Source organism: Elephas maximus, chromosome 5, assembly GCF_024166365.1.
Source record: "Elephas maximus indicus isolate mEleMax1 chromosome 5, mEleMax1 primary haplotype, whole genome shotgun sequence".
Taxonomy (NCBI): Eukaryota; Metazoa; Chordata; class Mammalia; order Proboscidea; family Elephantidae; genus Elephas; species Elephas maximus.
The window spans coordinates 31,083,250-31,102,978 of NC_064823.1; the positions used below are offsets into that span (position 1 = coordinate 31,083,250).

A 19,729-nucleotide genomic window follows, 5' to 3' on the forward strand; every position below is an offset into this window, starting at 1 on the left:
TTCACACAGTGACTCTGCATATTCTTTTCATCTTCTTTTGATGCTTCCTGTGTCATTTAAGGAAACCCTGGTAGCATAGTGGTTAAGAGCTACATCTGCTAACCAAAAGATCAGGAGTTCGAATCCATCAGGTGGTCTTTGGAAACTCTATGGGGCAGTTCTACTTTGTCCTATAGGTGTCATTTAATATTTTCCCCATAGAATCCTGCAGTACTACAACTTGCGACCTGAATTTTTTCTTCAATTCTTTCAGCTTAAGAAATGCTGAATGTGTTCTACCCTTTGCTTTTCTATCTCCAGGTCTTACTTTGTCTTTTCGAGCCACGCTTTGAAATCTTCTGTTCAGCTCCTTTACTTCATCATTTCTGTCTCCAGGTCTTACTTTGTCTTTTCGAGACACCCTTTGAAATCTTCTGTTCAACTCCTTTACTTCATCATTTCTTCCATTTACTTCAGCTACTGGACATTCCAGAGTAAGTTTCAGAGTCTCTTCTGGTATCCATTTTGGTCTTTTCTTTCCTTCCTGTCTTTTTTAATGCCCTCTTACTTCTTCATGTATGACGTCTTTCATGTTACCCCTCAACTCATCTGGTCTTCGGTCATTAATGCTGAATGCATCAAATTTATTCTAGAGATGGTCTGTAATTTCAGGTGGGATATACTCAAGGTTGTACTTTGGCTCTCATGGACTTGTTCTAGTTTTCTTCAAGTTCAGCTTGAGCTTGCATGTGAACAAGTTGATGGTCTGTTCCACAGTTGGCTCCTGGCCTTGTTCTGACTGATGATATTGAGCTTTTCCGTTGTCTCTTTCTACAGATATAGTTGGCCTAATTCTTGTGTATTCCGTCTGGTGAGGTCCATGTGTACAGTTGCCGTTTATGTTGGTGAAAAAAGGTATTTGCAATGAAGAAGTCATTGGTCTTGAAATATTCTATCATGTGATCTCCAGAGCCGTTTCTATCACCAGTACCATATTTTCCAACTTTAGTCCTTCTTTGTTTTCAACTTTCACATTCCAATGACCAGTAATTATCAGTGCATCTTGATTGCATGTCTGACTAATTTTGGACACAGAAGTTGATAAAAGTCTTCAGTTTCTTCATCTTTGGCCTTAGTAGTTGGTGCATAAATTTGAATATAATCGTATTAACTAGTCTCCCTTGTGGGCATATGGATGTTATCCTATCACTGACAACATTGTACTTCAGGATAGATCTTGAAATTTTCTTTTTGACGATGAACACAACGCCATTTCTCTTCAGTTTGTCCTTCTCCGTATAGTAGACCATATGATTGTCTAATTCAAAATGGCCAATACCAGTCCATTTCACCTCACTAATTCCTAGGATATTGATGTTTATGTGTTCCATTTCATTTTTGATGACTTCCAATTTTCCTAGATTCATACTTCATACATTCCACATTCCAATTATTAATGGATGTTTGCAGCTGTTTCTTCTCATTTTAAGTCATACCATATTAGCAAATGAAGTTATCGAAAGCTTGACTCCATCCACTTCATTAAGGTCATCTCTACTTTGAGGAGGCAGCTCTTCCCCAGTCATATTTTGCGTTCCTTCTAACCTAAAGGGTGTATCTTCTGGCACTCTATCAAACAGTGTTCTGCTGCTATTTATAAGGTTTTCACTGGCCAATTTTTTCAGAAGTAGACTGCCAGGTCCTTCTTCCTAGCCTATCTTAGTCTGGAAACTCAGCTGAAACCTGTCCATTATGGGTGACCCTGCTGATATTTGAAATATCGGCAGCAAAGCTTCCCATATCACAGCAACACTAAACCCACCACAGTATGACAAACTGACAGACATGTGGTGGGTGTGTTCTATAGCTTTCATGTACTGTGAGGTGTTCAACACAACAAAGGTACCTTAGGTAGTTGGGGAATCACTATTTAAAGGCCTTCTGTTTTTTATTTTTTACATTTTTTTCCTAGTGTTAATGCAGTACAGGCTTTGGAATGCAATATCCTTTTGGCAGGTTGAAGCGGAAACTTGGATAAATTAAGCTTTCCTGTAGTTGTCCTCTGAATCTTACTGAATATAAGTTGCCTGCTTTTGTTGTTTTCTAGTCTAAGTCACTACTACAAGTACCAGGCAATGACCTTCTGTCTATAGAGGTGCAGGAATATAATTGACAGTTAAAATCCTGAGCATTAAACTAATTCATTTTAATTTCTTATTCTGAAAACAAGCACAACTTTTGGGAGGAAAGAACCTGAAACAAGGCCTCTTTTATTTCTATAATTCTACTCCAAACATGATTTCTCCTAAGAATATAACTTCACTTGATTTTTTCTTTTTGACTTTTTGCCTAGAAATGCCATAGCAGCAGGAAATGGTTAGAGATTGTTCTGAAAGTCAGAAATTTTTTAATCTTTGTAATTAGAAAGATGAGCCACAGAGGTAACGAGATTTTTTAAGATCACAGTGTATCAGGTGTTTAACATATGTTCTATCATGACCTAGTATGTAGCCAAGCAGACTCCTTAAGAACATGGTCTTTGGTGATATATGTAATATCATCAGTCATATAAAAACTATTTTCAGAGCACACACATGCGCTATATATATATATATATATGTATATGGCACCATGGAAAGTTTTGTAGACAGAGGCACTTTTCCCTATGCAACTGAACCGCATCCACAAGCTGAACTTCAGTCAACCACTTTTTGAATTTCATCCAGACAGCAGAGAACAGCAGAGTTTAGTAGGAGCAGATGTGTAAGGCTGATGTAAGAGGTTGTTTTCTCACAGAGATGAGTCCATGGAGAGAATACATAATGAAGAACATGATCCTGCAACTTGAATTGTTCTCTTCTATTTTTAAGTCTAGTAAATTTTTGTTGTTGTTTATTTTAACTCTAGAGTCTCAATCCGGGATACTGGATTTTACCAAACTGCTGTGTCTTAGATTCTCTCTTGTTCAAGCTTGTCTGAGAATTTCAGCCAGTTTTTGAGGGGGAGTTGAAGGCATTATAGCAAAGCAAACAATTCAATGATGTGTCAGCCAAAACCTAAAATGGTTGTTTTAAAAGCATTTTTGAATATCATAAACAAGTCTAACAAAATAACAAATGCCTACCTAAAAAAGCCTTAAAATACATTGAAAAAGAGAAGCCTAGAACAATAATAAATGCTTGTAAAGTTGTCATATTGAGAACCTCACCCAAAGCGTTATTCCTGAAGTATATAATCACATCCATTAAGAGAGGTGATGCTAGAAGACAAATATTTGGTTGGCAAATTAATCCAGTCTCGTGCTCTTCAAATTCCAAGAATTAAATCTATTCTAAAAATAATCCAAGTTACGAGAGTGTGAGAATCATGGCTCAAGTTGAGCTGCTTCATTTCTTTAAATCAGGACAACTTTAAAAGTATGTTGTTAGGTGCACTGAGTCGGTTCCGACTGATAGTGCCCCTATGTACAACAGAACAAAACTGCCTGGTTCTGCACCATCCTCGCACTCATTGTGCTTGGACCCATCATGGCAGTACCTGTGTCAATCAATAAAAGTATAGGTACTAATAAAAGACTTCATTTTGGCAAGGATGGTTCTCCTTGTTAGGTAAATATTTTAATATTTAAGTTAATATTAACTCCTGATTAGGGGGCATATGAATTATGGCATAAATTTAAAAATACTACAGAAAACATAGTATACATATGGAATGTGTATGCTTTTTCATTTTGATGATATCTATTAGGACGTGTCCTTCACCTGGTGAGATTCCAGGCATGCAGGGGCAAGAATTATGCCCATGCCCTTAAGAGTCTTTGGTTCACTGTTTCTGAGTCCTGACTGTGAACTTGAATCACCTGTGTCCCTACCTCAGTCCTATTAATTTATACTCTCTGAGATTATGTGGGCTGGACATTTGCATTTTTAAAAAACAGTACAGATGATTTTGATGGATGGCCAATGTTTAAAAGAGAGTTAGATCTTCTGGGGGATTTTTTTTTTTTTCCTGAAATGGGAACTTTGTAATGATTTTGTTATAATATGGAAAGTGGTAAGCTGTCCCTTTGGTTTCAGTAGTTAGGGATGACAGCATAAGTACGTATGAGTATATGGATGTCTTTCTAAAGAAGTCACTGAGCACATGTTTATTAAGAGTTTTCTCTGTGGCAGGCTTGGAAGGCCAGAGTAACAGGGGCAGGGTTCTGGGGACCATGGTTTCAGGGGACATCTAGATCAATTGGCGTAACAAAATGTGTTAAGAAAACATTCTGTATCCCACTTTGGTGAGTGGTGTCTGGGGTCTTAAATGCTAGCAAGCAGCCATCTAAGATGCGTCAATTGGTCTCAGCCCACCTGGAGCAAAGGAGAATGAAGAACACCAAAGACACAAGGTAATTATGAGCCCAAGAGACAGAAAGAGCCACATAAACCAGGGTCTACATCAGCCTGAGACCAGAAAAACTAGATGGTGCCCAGCTACAACTGATGACTGCCCTGACAGGGAATACTAAAGAGAACCCCTGAGGGAACAGGAGAACAGTGGGATGCAGACCTCAAATTCTCATAAAAAGACCAGGCTTAATGGTCTGACTGAGACTAGAGGGACCCTGGGGACCCTGAAGGTCATGGTCCCTGGACCCTTTGTTAGCCCAAGACTGGAACCATTCTCGAAGCCAGCTCTTCAGATAGGGATTGGACTGGACTATAAGATAGAAAATGATACTTGTGAGGAGTGAGCTTTTTGGCTCAAGCAGACACATGAGACTATGTGGGCAGCTTCTGTCTGGAGGGGAGATGAGAAGGCAGAGGGGGACAGGAGCTGGGTGAATGGAAACAGGGAATACAGGGTGGAGAGAAGGAGTGTGCTGTCTGATTAGGGGGAGAACAAGGAGGACATAGCAAGGTGTATGTAAGTTTTTGTATGAGAGACTGACTCAATTTGTAAACTTTCACTTAAAGCACAATAAAAAAAAAAAAGTTTTCTCTGTGGCAGGTACTTTGCTTGTTGCTGAGTATACAAAAGTGAGAATGACATGGTCCTTGCACTTGAGGATCCTGTAATTGGCGAGATCTGATATCTTAACAAGTTAAGTTCTAGACAGTGTTGTAAGTGCTGTGATAGGGCTAGTGGGAATGAGCAGAAGGACTCAGGCAGGGCAGGGGATCAGTAAGGGCTTCCTAGATCCTTGACTTGAGACTTGAAAGATAAGATGGGTCCTTCCCCTGTTAGGATGGAGGGCAGTAAAGGGGGATGATATTGAAAACAGTTTGAATAAAGACACAGGTGTGAGAGACAAACCTTCAAGCAGTTTAAAGGACAGGGGCACAGGAGCCACGCTGGTATCAGAAAGGCCAGTTTTTGGAAGGCTTTGTATATTATTTAAGGAATTTGAATGTTATGTAAACAGTGAGGAGCTCTTGAAGGGTGTTCAGAGAAGTAGTCATAGAAGCAGACAGAAACATCACTCTGGCTGCAGTGTGAGGGATGGATTAAAGAAGTTAAAACTTGAAACAGAGGCCATTTAGCCAATTATTGCAATAGACCAAGCGTGAAATGGAAATTACGCAAGACTTTAACACTGCAGTTATTTTTTTAAATAAATCTCTTTGGTGTAATAATGTCCTGTTGCTTTGTTTATTGGTTGAAAGACTCAATTTTTAGAGATAGTGTAGAATAGATTTATACAGCCAGTTTAGATGCAAAGATTATTTTAGTTAAGCGTCACAGCTGTATTTTCACAGAGTGGAAAATATTGTTGAAATAAATTTTTAATAGGTTGAACACTCATTGCCATGGAATTGATTTTGACTCATAGCGACCTTATACGACAGGGTAGAACTGTCCTATAGGGTTTCCAAGGAGCAGCTGGTGGATTTGAACTGTCGACCTTTTGGTTAGCAGCTGTTGTAGTTATCTAGTCCTGCTGTAACAGAAATATCACAATACCACCTTAACAAAGAGAAATTTATTCTCTCACAGTCTAGTAGGTTATAAGTCCAAATTCAGTGTTTTAGCTCCAGGGGAAGGCTTTCTGTCTCTTTTGGCTCTGTAGCAAGATTCCTTGTCATCAGTCTTCCCCTGGTCGAGGAGCTCCTCAGGCGCAGAGACCCCAGGTCCAAAGGACGTGCTCTGCTCCCGGTGCTGCTTTCTTGGTAGTGTGAGGTCCCCAACTCTCTGCTTGCTTCTCTTTCCTTTTATCTTTTGAGAGATAAAAGGTGGTACAGGCCACACTCCAGGGAAATTCCCTTTACATTGGATCAGAGAGGTGACCTGAGTAAGGGTGGTGTTACAATCCCACCCTAATCCTCTCAACTTAAAATTACAACCACAAAATGGAGGACAACCACAAAATACTGGGAATCATGGCCTAATCAAGTTGATACACACATTTTTGGGGGGACATAATTCAATCCATGAGAGCAGCCAAGCTCTTAACCACTGCAGCACCAGGGCTCCGTAATTATCTTAAAAGATATAAAAAGCTGACACTTGAAGAAATGTATCGTTATTAAAACTTAGAAGTTAGTCACAAGCAACACACAAAATTACAGTAAAGAAATATAATAAAATAGGATGCCTAGTGTATGCAAAATTATTTTCCTAGACCAGTGTGGTCTCAGAAATATAGTGCAAGCCAAAAACATGAGACATAAGTGTAGCTTTAAAATAAGAAAAGCTAAAAAAAATAAGAAAAAGTTTAGTAATGTATTTAACCTCCTCACAAAAAAGCACCAAACCCATTGCCACTGAGTCAATTCCGACTCATAGCCACCCAGTGGGACAGAGTAGAAATTCCCCACAGGGTTTCCAAGGCGCAGCTGGTGGATTTGAACTGCTGACCTTTCAGTCAGCAGCCAAGCTCTTAACCACTATGCCACCAGGGCTCCTTATGTAACTTAGTATATCTAAAATATCATTCCGAAATGTAATCAATATAAAAATTATTGTAATAGCTAATATTTTATTATCTGTTGTGATAATATGTTGAATATTCTTTTTTTCGTACTATTTCATACTTGAAATCCTGTGTGTGTTTAATGTTTTTAGCACGTCTCAGTTTGGACTAACCACATTTCAGATGCTCACTAGCAACATGTGGCTAGTGGCCACCTGATTGGACAGCAGAGCTCTACACAATTTCTCCATTTCCATCCCAAATATACATGAAGTATTTCAAGAGCATTTTAAAGCATCTATTGTTGACAATTGTGTTTAAATCACTTGGGGGTTTATTTTAAATACATGGATATATTTTTAATAAGGCTCGTTGTACTTTTATAGCATATTACTACTATTAGTACACAACCAAAACCCACTGCCGTCGAGTCAATTCCGACTCATAGCGACCCTTTAGGACAGAGTAGAACTGCACCATAGAGTTTCCAAGGAGCACCTGGTGGATTCGAACTGCCGACGTCTTGGTTAGCAGCCATAGCACTTAACCACTATGCCACCAGGGTTTCCCTATTAGAAGGTAAAAATGAGAATTATTTAAGTACCCAATAATTCTCCAAGACTATTACTTTTTACAGTTTCAGGATATGAAATAATCCTGAAATTTCCTTAAATTTTGAAGTGAAACTCTTAAGAGGACAGTCTCTAGGTACAATATATAAAAAGCTTTCTGAGCTTTAAAGATATATGATGACTTAAGGTTGAAACTGTAGCACCTCAAGGAATTAACAAAAATTATTAGTGTTTTAGAGCAACAGCAAGTGGCTGTGCAAGCCAGGCCATCTTGGTGGTGCTGTTTAGTGTTTTGAGCTGCCACAGTTTAGAAAATTATATAGGGCTATTAGAATGTTTAGGTGTCTCATAATCTCCAGGAATTTTAAAGGAGTAAACGGGAGGCTATATTTTAAACAGGCAGTCACTAGCAAATTCTAAGTTTTCGAGTACCCATTTTTCTCAGCTCACATTCCAGTACAGATCTTATATCCAGTGAAAGACTCTCAAGTTTTGGTCAAAATGTTAAGATAAAATAAGTCATTCTTGTCGCTGTCTAGTCGATTCCAACTCATAGTGACCCTATAGGGCAGACTAGAACTGTTCCAATGGGTTTCCTAGGCTGTAATCTTTACGGAAGCAGACTGTCATGTCTTTCTCCTGTGGAGCAGCTGGTGGCTTCCAACTGCCAACATTTCAGTTAGCAGCCAAGTGCTTAACCACTGTGCTACCAGGGCTGGTGAGTCATTCCAAAGCAAAACCCATTGCCGTCAAGTCAATCCCGACTCAGTGACCCTGAAGGACAGAGTAGAACTGCCCCATAGGGTTTCAAAGGAGTGGCTGGTGGATTCAAACTGCTGACCTTTTGGTTAGCAGTGAGCTCTTAACCACTGTGCCACAAGGGCGCCAGATGAGTCATTAGAGGTGTGCTTTCCCCCCTCAAGAGTCAGATGCCAGACAAAGTAAGTGGAGGGTTGATGAAACCAAGGTTGGAGTTCTGGCAGGTGAAAGAAAAGTGGGATTGAGAGATTTTGCTAAAGAGTAATTATAGTAATGGAAGGTGAAATCCAAGCCAGGTAAGAAAGGATGTCATGAGCAGTATGAAAGTGAAATGAAAACTAGTGGGATCAAAGGATTGAAGTCCAGTGGGACTGAAGAATTGTAGAGCTGTAAAAATAGGAATAGGCAAAATATAAGATGGTTGAAATCAAGATCTCAGTAGTGTATTTGGTGAAAACAAGGTCTAAGCCTCACCTCAGGGGTGGGTGGTTGAGATGAGGTGGAGAATACGCTCACTGCGGATGAAAAAGTCAGGGAACCAAAGGGGAAGGTGTTGGAAGTTACATCATTAAGGATGTTGTGGCAGTGGGAGAGGGGAAGACAGTGAGCAAAGTGCTATGATCTTCAGTGAGAAAGATCAAGTAACCAGAAGGTGGGTGGAGTCACGTGTTCTAGGTCAGTGCTTCTCTACTGGGGATGGTTTTGCTCCCCCCCCAGGGGACATTTTGTAGTATCTGGAGACATTTTTGGTTGTCACAACTGGGGTGGTGGGTGCTACTGGCATCTAGTGAGTGGGATGCTGCTAAACATCCTATAATACACAAAACAGTCTCTCCAACAAAGAATTATCTGGCCCGAAATGTCAATAGTGCAGAAATTGAGAAACCTTGCTATAAGTGGATGTACCAGAATCAAGGTATATTGGTGGAAAAGCAGGCTGAGAACTATCAATCTAGTAAACACTGTGTTTCAATTTTAATTGACTAGCTTCTCAGGGAAAAAAGCATCAATTAAAATTATGCATTTATTCATTCACCGTTCAACAAATACATGTTGCATTCCTACTTAGGGGCTATTCTAGATGCTTAAGATACATCGGCAAACAGAACAAAGATCTTTGCTCTTGAATGCTATTCATTCAAGCAGGGGGAGAGAGAGAACAATAAACATAAAAATTAGAGTGGTAAATGCTAAAGAACAAAAGAAAAGTAGAACAGTTTAAGGGGTATTGGGAGTGCAGGGTCTAAGAGGAAACAAAAGCGTAGGTTGAAGTTAAATATGGGGGTACCAAACTAGGAGCCACTGAAGTGACATTTGAACAGATTTGGGAGATGAGGGGACATAATGAATACAAGTTGAGCTAAAAGTTTAGTTTTGGTTTGCATTTGGTTCACAGGAAAGGGGTGTAGTTGAGTGCACCTACTAGGAGTAAAGTGGATTGTGCTATGCACTGTGAGGGATATAATCTAGGTCAGAAGTGATTTCTGCCTTTATGGAGCTTCACAATGAACCGACAGTCTTAGAAAGGACAGAGAAATAAAGACAGCTCATACAGGACTGTAAGTGTGCCCTGTACAATTTGTTCCTCTTCAGATCCTTTTTCTTAGTGGGGAAACGATGGACTAATGAGTTGACTTTATTTTCCACTCATCTTCCATATTTGCTTCTCAGAAAAGAAAGAATAAGCGCAGAAGGTAATGTGGCTTAAATGGTGAAGAGGTAATGACAGTGGGTTTTCAAGTAAAGGACAAGGAGCAGTAGGTCAGAGAAATGGAAAGGCTAAATGTACAAAAGGAACCAGTGACTTGAACAAAAGGCTTACAGCATCTCTATTCATCTTCCGTGCTGAGAATCACCAATTTTGTGTTTGAAACAAGCCCTTTATTAGCTCTCTCTGCCTCTCAGGTATGGTAATAGCACTAGGAACTATGCTGTTCGAGTTGGGGATTATCATACTTTGGTGCCAGAGGAGTTTGAAGAAGAAATTGGAGTGCAACAGATTGTGATTCACCGGGACTATCGACCAGACAGCAGTGACTACGACATTGCCCTGCTTAGATTACAAGGACCAGAAGAACAATGTGCCAGATTCAGTAGCCACGTTTTGCCAGCTTGTTTACCCCGCAGGAGAGAGAGGCCACAGAAAACAGCTCCCAATTGTTACATAACAGGATGGGGAGACACAGGTAATGTAAATAATTCAGAAGAATAAGGAAGCCTAGGCACCTTCTTGTCTGGGATCATCCAATCATTTGGGTGTGCAGTGGGTGGTAAAGTCTTAAATGGGATCAGGCTTAGTGATATTTGGAAATACTGCCAATTGTGAAATATATGTATATGATTTGGATTTATACCCTGGGAGGGTACTCTTGGTTCCAGTTAGACCTTTACCACAGATTGAAAGGACTCAATTGCCTTTAATGCAGAGGTGGAATATTTGACCATTTTTCCTGGGGGAGCTTAAAGAATAGAGAATCCTCCAGAGATTTTAATTCCCTAAATCAGTGAGGCGAGAAGGAAAGAGATTTTAAGACTTCACCCCATGATTTGGCCCTGGCAGTCTGTATTTTAAAACTCAGCTACTCTGTCCAGAGCCACTATTTATTGGTGGTTGGTGGTTTGTTTTTTTGCAATGGAGCCCTTTATCAAACTAAATCTTCGGAGAATTCCTAAATACAGAAAAGACAAAGCAGAATTGCTGAGGTTGAAGTGGGGGTCCAACCCACTCAGGTTTCTCCTTAAACCCCTCCTATTTCCTCCTCCCTCCCCCTAAGAAGGAGCATGTTGTTGTTAGGTGCTCTGGAGTCAATTTCTATTCCAACTCATAGTGACCCCATGTGATAGACTAGAACTGCCCCATAGTGTTTTATTGGCTATAATCTTTATGGGAATGGAAACTCTGGTGGCATAGTGGTTAAGAGCTACAGCTGCTAACCAAAAGGTTGGCAGCTCAAATCCACCAGGTGCTCCTTGGTAACTCTATAGGGCGGTTCTACCCTGTCCTGTACGGACACTATGAGTCGGAATTGACTCAACGGCAAGTGGTTTATGGGAACAGACCCCCAGGTCTTTCTCCTGGGGAGCTACTGTGTGAATTCAAACCACCAACCTTTTGGTTAGCAGTTGAGCGCAAAACCATTTGCCCCAGCAGTGCTTCTTAGCATGATCATGGTGTTCAGTTTATGCTCCTCTCAAGTGAATGGTTTCCTATATTGTCTCACTGTAGATTCATGTATATCAGTCCGTGCTTGGTCAAGATGGGCCTGGAAACAACAGACCTGAGGTCTCACCTGCAGTAGGTGACAAATGGCTATTTAAATGGAGAAATGTTAGGTTGAGGTCTTGCCATTAAAAATTGTTACACTGGTAATTGTAGCCTTGAAGTGTTGAACCAGTATATTTCTACAGATGAGAATTTCAATAAGGTTTTATTTAGTAGATGTTTACTTTATCCCATGTTGTTGTTAGGTGCTAACGAGTCAATTCCAACTCATAGTGACCCTATACAACAGGGTAGAACTGCCCCAGTGGTTTTCCAGGGAGCAACTCGTGGGTCTGAACTGCTGACTTTTTGGTTAACAGCTAAGCTCTTAACTACTGTGCCACCAGGGCACCATTTTATCCCATGTTACACTAAATCTGGACTTCATAGTAGTAAAATTTAGAACATCTGTAGCAGATTTAGAATATTGAAAAAGCATTGGGACCAAACCTGAGAGAAGCCACGCACACACACAAAGACCCAAAAAAAGAAACATTTATTGGGTATCATAATGATAAAATCTGGTCAAAGTAAGGGCCTTTTCAGTATACGATGTTGATCCATGAGGCATATCAAGTCTCTGAGAAGGATTAAGTATAATGAGAGAATTATGATTACTTTTTAAGGCAAGAATCAGTCACCTTTGTACACCACATGGGAATAGACATGATCAAGGAAGTAAATTTAACACAATGTGTTTCACTGTGAACTAGTTACTCCAAACCCATTGCCGTCAAGTTGATTCCGACTTGTAGTGACCCCACAGGGCAGAGTAGGACTGCCCCATATGGTTTCCAAGGATCATCTGGTGGATTCGAACTGCTGACCTTTTGGTTAGCAGCCATAGCTCTCAACCACTATACCACCAGAGTTTCCCTAGTTGAGTAAACAGGATCAGAGAATAATGCCAGACTCTATATCCAAGAAAACGATACCATGGGAAGACATATCAATTATGCACTTTAGCCTCTAAACAAGGAATAATGAACAAAGAATGGCTTACCAGCAAATAGAATACTTTAACATCAGCTAGTGAAACTTGCCTGTTTTTACATAGAAAAGCTATGTGCAATGTTTTTTGAATCTATTACCATGTTTCTATTCAGGACAGTTATTGCCGTTTTACGTGCTTATTAATCCTCAAAACAGTGAAGGAGATGACTCTTAAGGGAATGAATGTGCTAATGTAAAACTAGTGTTATTGTTTTCTGACAGAATTCAAGTATTAACAAATGTGCTCCATTTAGACTTAACTTTCTCTATAGCCTAGTCCATAAACGCTGAAAGTTACTCATTCACAAAAATTTAGTACTGAGAAAGATTAGTGATGGGCTCGTGTTAAGTGCCAAGATTCAAAAGGCCAGTTAAAAACACTGTCCTAATTATCACTCATTTTAAAGGAAACAAATGCCACAAAAGGGATTTCCCCCCGCTCCAAAAAAAAAAAAAAAGTTAAATATTCATTATAACTGCTAAATGTAACTCTTCTTAGTAGGATTGTTGACTGGAATCTCATTGACTAATTCAGATATTTGGTCTGAGTAGGACGAGCCTATTCAAGAACTCTTCAACAAGCAGCCATCCCACTGCTTCCCAAGAGGTACTGTGAAGAACGTTACAAGGGTCGGTTTACAGGGAGGATGCTGTGTGCTGGAAACCTCCAGGAACACAAACGGGTGGACAGCTGCCAAGGAGACAGCGGAGGACCACTCATGTGCGAACGGCCTGGAGAGAGCTGGGTTGTTTTCGGGGTGACCTCCTGGGGTTATGGCTGTGGAGCCAGGGATTCTCCTGGTGTTTATACAAAAGTCTCAGCTTTTGTACCTTGGATAAAAACTGTCACCAAACTGTAATTGTTCATAGAAACCTCAAGAAAAAATATTGAAATATACTGGAAAATTTCTCAATCTCCCTGATTAGCGCTGAGCCAGAGATGACAACCAGTGGGGACTGAGATCCATGTTTCTGCTCTGTGTTGTGATAAAAACTGTTGACAGATTTCAGGCTTGTGTACCACTTGCTCCTTTTGAGAAGTTGTGATGTGTACCTTACTTGTTACAGATACCTCAGTGTAATATTATAATTAGCAGTTGCCTACTCAAATTAGCTTCACTACATGGACTAAATTCTAGAGAAATTCGTGTATTTTGATTTTGCATTAAGGTTTTTGTACTTGTTTGGAATTCTTAACTTCATATAATTCAATAAGTATGTGTATGGATTAACAAGAGACCCCATCTGTCATGATGAAATACCATTTACTGCACTCAAAGAATGGCATTATTTTCAATTTATGTAATGTTTTAAGCTCTGATCTTTCCAAAAAGCTCGAAGAAATCTTCATACTTTGTCAAATGAGTAAACAAAGGGCCAAAAGTGTAAAGAAATTCCATTATACACTTAGACTGGAATTAAGAGGATCACTGAGCCACAAGGACACCTGCCCATCACAGTACATTCCTAAAGGAAGTGATCTGATATTTGGAAACAAGTATCCATGTATTCACCAATCACTATGGAAACCATAAGAAAAAAATATATTGTAGCAACTTTCATATTATAAGCTACTAGCAAAATTTGGAAGTTATCAATTTCTAATAAAGGATGCTTCAAGTAGTTGTTAGGTGTTCAACCTAATTTGTAATTTTCCATTAAAGATTATTTAAATTAAGATAGAATTTAGGCAAATATTTCTGCATTGCGAATTTTGCCTATCAGTCAAGTTTTCGATATCCCTTTCCTAAAATATTTTCAGGTCAGTTTCTCTCAAAATCCAATTTGCAACAAGTTAACTATCCTAATTTAGAATTCTGACTGGCCAGGACAAGAGAAATTTTACTGTTGTAGATTTTTTTCCCCGCAAGTTTTGACAATATAAAATCACCACTGCTTTTGGCACACTGTCGAAGGAAACTGTTAAAACTCCGGAATCTCTGAGAGGGAGGGAAGTACTAATTATACTTTTCAGGTCAGCACCGCAAATTTTTAACTTAGTAAATAGAATTACAAAATGTAACTTCCTTAGCATCATGCTGTTTTTTGGACCACGATGGATGAGTGCCACCTACTGCAAATTTCTGGTAACTGACTTAATAACTGTTTCCTAAGACATTCACAATACAGCCCCGTCTAGGCATATTTTTAAAATCTCATCTCATTAACCTTAATTTACAAATGGAGAAAACAGGCCAAGGAGACACAGCTGTTCAAAGGCTTTAAATCTAAACTCCAGAACAATGCTATTAGCAATACATGGCTACTGTGGAAGGTGCTAACTCAAATTCCACTTTTGCAAACGGAAATGTTATCTCCCAAAAGGACAAAGGGTCATCCCTAGCAGCAAACATAGTGGCTGTAAACAATCCTCTTAAGTGTAAGCTACCCTTACTGTGATCTTAAAACATGGTTTCCCTTCAGCGTCAAACTGTGCACCCCTTTTAATGTAGACTGGTACTAAAGGTGCTTTGTATTACTCCTTGGCAGAATTGCAATGCCATCTGTGACAACAGAATTAAAGTTTTTCTGTAAGTGTGATTTTGATAAATAACTTTTTAAGCAGTATTCACATCTATGGATAGGAGAGCCACTACATATGATGTACAGTTCACAAGGACTCGGGAAAAACATGTAATGGTAAGAATATCTTTGGTGAAACATTCTCACAGGCTGCACTTCCAAACTAGTGCTGGGTGCAATCGATGCTTATATTTAAGTTTAAAGTAGACCACGGGCTGGCAACCTTCTTATGAAAAGCAATTCTGTCTGGAAAGAGCAACGATTGACAATATACATGGTATCCTAAGAAAACAGGTAGAAAGTTTGCTGAAGCCCTAAGAATACATGGTTCAGTAAAAATGCCTTTAGGATAGCTAAATTTTTTAGTGTGACCTTTTAAAAAACAAAAGTGTACAAAATTGTTCAAATAACTTTTCGCCTTGCCCAATCATCTTAATATTTTGTGTTGTAGCAACTAAATGAGAGCCTCTATCTTTTCCTTTGGGGGTAGCCTGGTTATTTTCATATTTAAGACAGTTTTCCAAGGCGCTGGAAAATATTCTATCTCACTCATGTTACTTCCACATGTGCTGTTACCCAGACAGAGGTATGTTTAACTCTATCTTCAACTGTTTAATTATGCAGTTAAACAACACTGGTTATCCAGATAAATCAAGCATTTTATTAAAATTATAACAAAGAAGTACTTATTTTATTTTCTCCTTACATTCCTTGTTCTACTCACTTAAAAATATTTCGGCCTTTTGAAAGTACTGCCCTGGTATTTCTTGGAACATCACTAACATCCAAGAGCCTGCAGTTAAGATTTAAAATCAAATCTGGTGATCCACTGCAAGATGCTGAACAAGAAGACTTCACTCTCCACTCTCACTTGGGATTTCTTGGCATCTGTGGGAGAAAAAAACAACCCATCAACATAAACTCATCTGTCTTCATCCTACCCCGCTGTCTTCACAGGTTAAGTCGGTTACTTTCCATTAGTTAGCCATTTACTTCTTCATATTACAAAACATCTATGGTAAAAGCAAACTTTAGCATTTCAGTTCCTCAGTGGTAACGGGCTTCTGATTAACTCAGAAATATCATAGAAGAAACGTACCTTGTTTCCTCTCTTCCGTCGTGAACTAGTCCAGCATCCTAGAAACATTTTAGCAATAATTAGAAAAGTTTACCCTATCCGGCACACTCCAGGTTTTTAACAGCTAAGGATGTTACTTGTACAAGTCAGAATCTGATACCAATTAAATGGTGACAGCTTTGCCAATAAACAAGAACATACTCTTCCATGGCTAGGAAGGGAGACTGCCACAGCTGACAGGTCCCAAAGATACATGGACATTCCCAATCCCACAAGTGATCAGCAAGCACAGCCCCCAAAATCTTACCCTGTGGATAAATCTGTGGCAGGTTTTGGGGTGCTGCTGACTTAACGACGGGGAGGAGATTCAAGATGTCCACACGTCACCGACGGCAGCACTAATGATCTGCGCGCCCGCCACCTGGGGCCTTGATCCTTCACCCGAGGGCCCTTGGCTTACACGCGTCAGCCTGGAGCTCCAGGCCCAGGGCTGCACGTGGCCGCCGAGCGACGGAAACAACGTCCGAGTCCGCCCACGCTAGTGAACCTGCAGGATCTCAAAGCCGATCTCGGCTTACCACTGCGACAGCAGTCTAGGATGTCCTGCATTTTAACTACGCCGAAAACCTCTGACCCAACTAACGTAGCGCCTAAAGCACGGCACCTAAAATTCAAAAATAACCTCGACGCTCCCCGGATGTAAAAGGCTGAGCGCCTCTGCGCACGCTCTCTTATAGAGCTGATGACGCTCTTCCGGCGGAAGCGCCGTAAGGGGCGGGCTCCACGGTTTCTCCCTCCGCTCCGGCGCGGGTCCCGCCACCGCCCCACCCCTGTCGTAGGCCAGCACCTCCCTGCAGCCCCTCCCTCCTCTTAGCGTCTCCCCCGCCCCGCCCATCATCTGGGGCTGGGCTTAGCTCTTGCCCCACCCTCCCATTCGGACGCCTGCGCGTGTGAGGAAGCCGTCGGCATTTCCCGGTCCTGAAATCCTGATGCTAGGGAGCACCAGCTGACTGAACAGTGGGAAGATTGCCTTGTTTTTTGGTGTACTTAAGAGGAGTTATTTTAATAGTCACTGTTACAGAAACACCAGGTTCCACAGCTCTCCGCTTCATCACTTTTTAGTAGGTTAGTTTATATGGAACTAGCTGATAGACTTCCGCCTTCCGCTGGAATTTCTGTTCCTGAAACGCACGTGTCTAGGAAGTTTGTTTGTTTTCTTGCTCCTGTCCATTTTAAGGAAATCCTGGTGGCGTAGTGGTTAAGTGCTAGGGCTGCTAACCAAAGGGTCGGCAGTTTGAATCCACCAGGCGCTCCTTGGAAACTCTATGGGGCAATTCTACTCTGTCATAGGGTAGCTATGAGTCGGAATCAACTCCACGCCACTGCGTTTGGTTTTTTTTTTTTTTGGTCCATTTTAAAGACTTAGGCTAAACATTTGTATTGTTTCTAGCCAATGTGGAAGGGAGAAGGAAAGCTAGAGAATTACACCAAACAACAACAAAAACCAAATCCCCTGCCTTGGAGTAGGGTCAGCGACCCTATAGGACAGAGCAGAACTGCCCCATAGGGTTTGCAATTTTTTTTTTTTAAATCTTCAGGGAAGCAGACTGCCACATCCTTCTCCTGCAGAAGGGCAGGTGGGTTCCCACCAGAGACTTTTTTGATTAGCAACTGAGGTTTTAAACACTGTACCACCAGGACTCCTGAGAATCAATCACACACTTGTTCTTAAATGTTGTCAATCCAAAGTGACCCTTGTTACATCCACTAGTAGTATTTCATGGGCTGAGCAAGTTGCATGATCTCACCTAACTTCAAAAGGGTGGGGAAGTGGAATCCTACTGTGTTCTTAGAGGGAGGAGAATCAGAAATATCAGTGAACAGCACTAGTGATTTCTACTTTTATATTTACCTTTTCCTTCCCTTTTCTCTATTGTGACACTACTCATCTAAGACGTGTCTCACCTGTCTCTGTACTTTTCTATTACCCTTGCAATCAAATGACTATACTCCTGCAAGATCAAGTTTTCTAAAGTTATCATTTTCTCCGTATTATTCAATTACTACAAAAACTGTAATGGCTTCCCCACTATCAGGTCAAGCCAAGTTTCTCATTCCTGACCAACATACAGTGTGCTTAGCGTGCTCATTCCTCTCTTTGTTCATGCCGTTCCACAGCATTGCATATATTTTCCATTTTTCCAACCTGTCTTTTAAGACCCGTCTCAGTTTCTATTTGTTTGTTTATTTTTTTTTAAAACAGGAAGCTTTCTTTTAGAACAACAGTGAACATTTGTCTTTTCCCTTTCTTATCATCCTTAATATTTAGTCTTTGTGTCTTATATTTTTAAACAGTTCATCAACGAGTATTTAATGAGTCTCTACTATGTGCCAGGTCCTGTTCTAGGCATTGCAGCTCCAGCAGTGTCTTAGTTATCTAGTGCTACTGTATACCAGAAGTGGATGGCTTTAATAAAAAAAATTATTCTCTAACACCGTTTGGTAGGCTACAAGTACAAATTCAGGACATCGGCTCCAGGGAAAGTCTTTCTCTTCTCTGTCAGCTCTGGAGGAAGGTCCTTGTCATCAGTCTTCCCCAGTCAAGGAGCTTCTCAGCGCAGGGACCCCAGGGCTTAGGGATGTGCTGTGCTCCCAGTGCTTCTTTCTTGGTGGTATGAGGTCCCCCTTCTCTGCTCGGTTCCTTCTTCTTTTATTTCTTGTAAGATAGAAGGTGGTGCAGGCCACACCCCAGGAAGACTCTCTTTACATTGAATCAGGGATGTGACCTGAGCAAGGGTGCTACATTCCACCTAATCCTCTTCAACATAATCTAGTCTTGCCTTATTAACCACAAGTAGAGATTAGGATTTATAACATATGGGAAAATCATACCAATCACAAAATGGAGGACAACAACACAAAACTGGGAATCATGGCCTAAACAAGTTGACACATATTTTGGGGGAGATGCAATTCAATCCATGATACTCCACCCTTTGGCCCCCCAAAATTCATGGCATTTTCACATGTAAAAATACATTCACCCCATCAAAAGCCTTACATCAACTCCAAGTCCAAAATCCAAAAATTCCTCTTCATCTGTGAAATCTAGAATACAAGTTATCTGTTTCCAAAGGTACAGTGGTGCAACAGGCAGGCACAAGCTAGACATTTCCATTACAGCTGGAAGAAATTACAGGGAAAGAAGGCATACAGGCACCAAACAAGTCAACAGAATACATTACATTACCTCTCAAGGCTTGAAAATAATTTTCTGTTCTCTGAGACTATTCACACAATAGCCCTGTCCTCCAGATTCTAGGTATTGGCCATACTTTCTGGATTCTGACTGGAGGCCCCTTGGGCCTGGGCTTCAGCTCCACCTTCCAGGCCCACTGGGACAGCACTTCTGCTCCCTCAGCTTTAGGTTCACCATTCTCCTAGTCCATCTGAATGACGACTCCACCCTTAGAAACACAGGAGGCCATGGCTCCATCCTTTGAAACCCCTGAGGTCATGGCCATACCCTTTGAGACTGAGGCTGCCCAGCTTCCTGTGTTCCTTGTCTCTTCAGCTTCTGCATCCTGCTTCCTGCTTCCTTGGCCTCTTGGCCCCTTGGGCCTCACACCCCTGTCTGCCCTGCTGGGGCAAGTGTTCCATAGCTC

At 40.7% G+C, this 19,729-nt stretch overlaps 1 protein-coding gene, 1 long non-coding RNA gene and 1 other non-coding gene across 4 annotated transcripts in view; 1 reads left to right on the top strand and 2 right to left on the bottom strand.

Annotated features, from left to right (window-relative positions):
- PRSS12 (serine protease 12) overlaps nt 1–14,043 on the top strand; it is a 99,665-nt gene extending 85,622 nt beyond the window's left edge. Inside the window, exons 12-13 of one of the 2 annotated variants that reach the window (XM_049885457.1) lie at nt 10,114–10,394; nt 13,016–14,043. In XM_049885457.1, the coding sequence (XP_049741414.1) occupies nt 10,114–10,394; nt 13,016–13,323 (589 nt within the window). In that variant the 3' untranslated portion in view covers nt 13,324–14,043. The remainder of the gene's footprint in view (nt 1–10,113; nt 10,395–13,015) is intronic. The other variant, XM_049885456.1, reaches the window with a different exon arrangement.
- Nucleotides 14,044–15,620: 1,577 nt separating this feature from the next.
- Nucleotides 15,621–16,768, bottom strand: LOC126076836 (uncharacterized). The gene is made up of 3 exons (XR_007517612.1): nt 16,372–16,768; nt 16,086–16,123; nt 15,621–15,874 (listed from the first exon to the last, which is right to left on the bottom strand). It is a non-coding gene; the product is annotated as an uncharacterized LOC126076836 (long non-coding RNA).
- On the bottom strand, nt 16,193–16,323 carry LOC126077634 (small nucleolar RNA SNORA24). Its single transcript, XR_007517803.1, has one exon. It is a non-coding gene; the product is annotated as a small nucleolar RNA SNORA24 (small nucleolar RNA).
- Nucleotides 16,769–19,729: the final 2,961 nt, after the last annotated feature.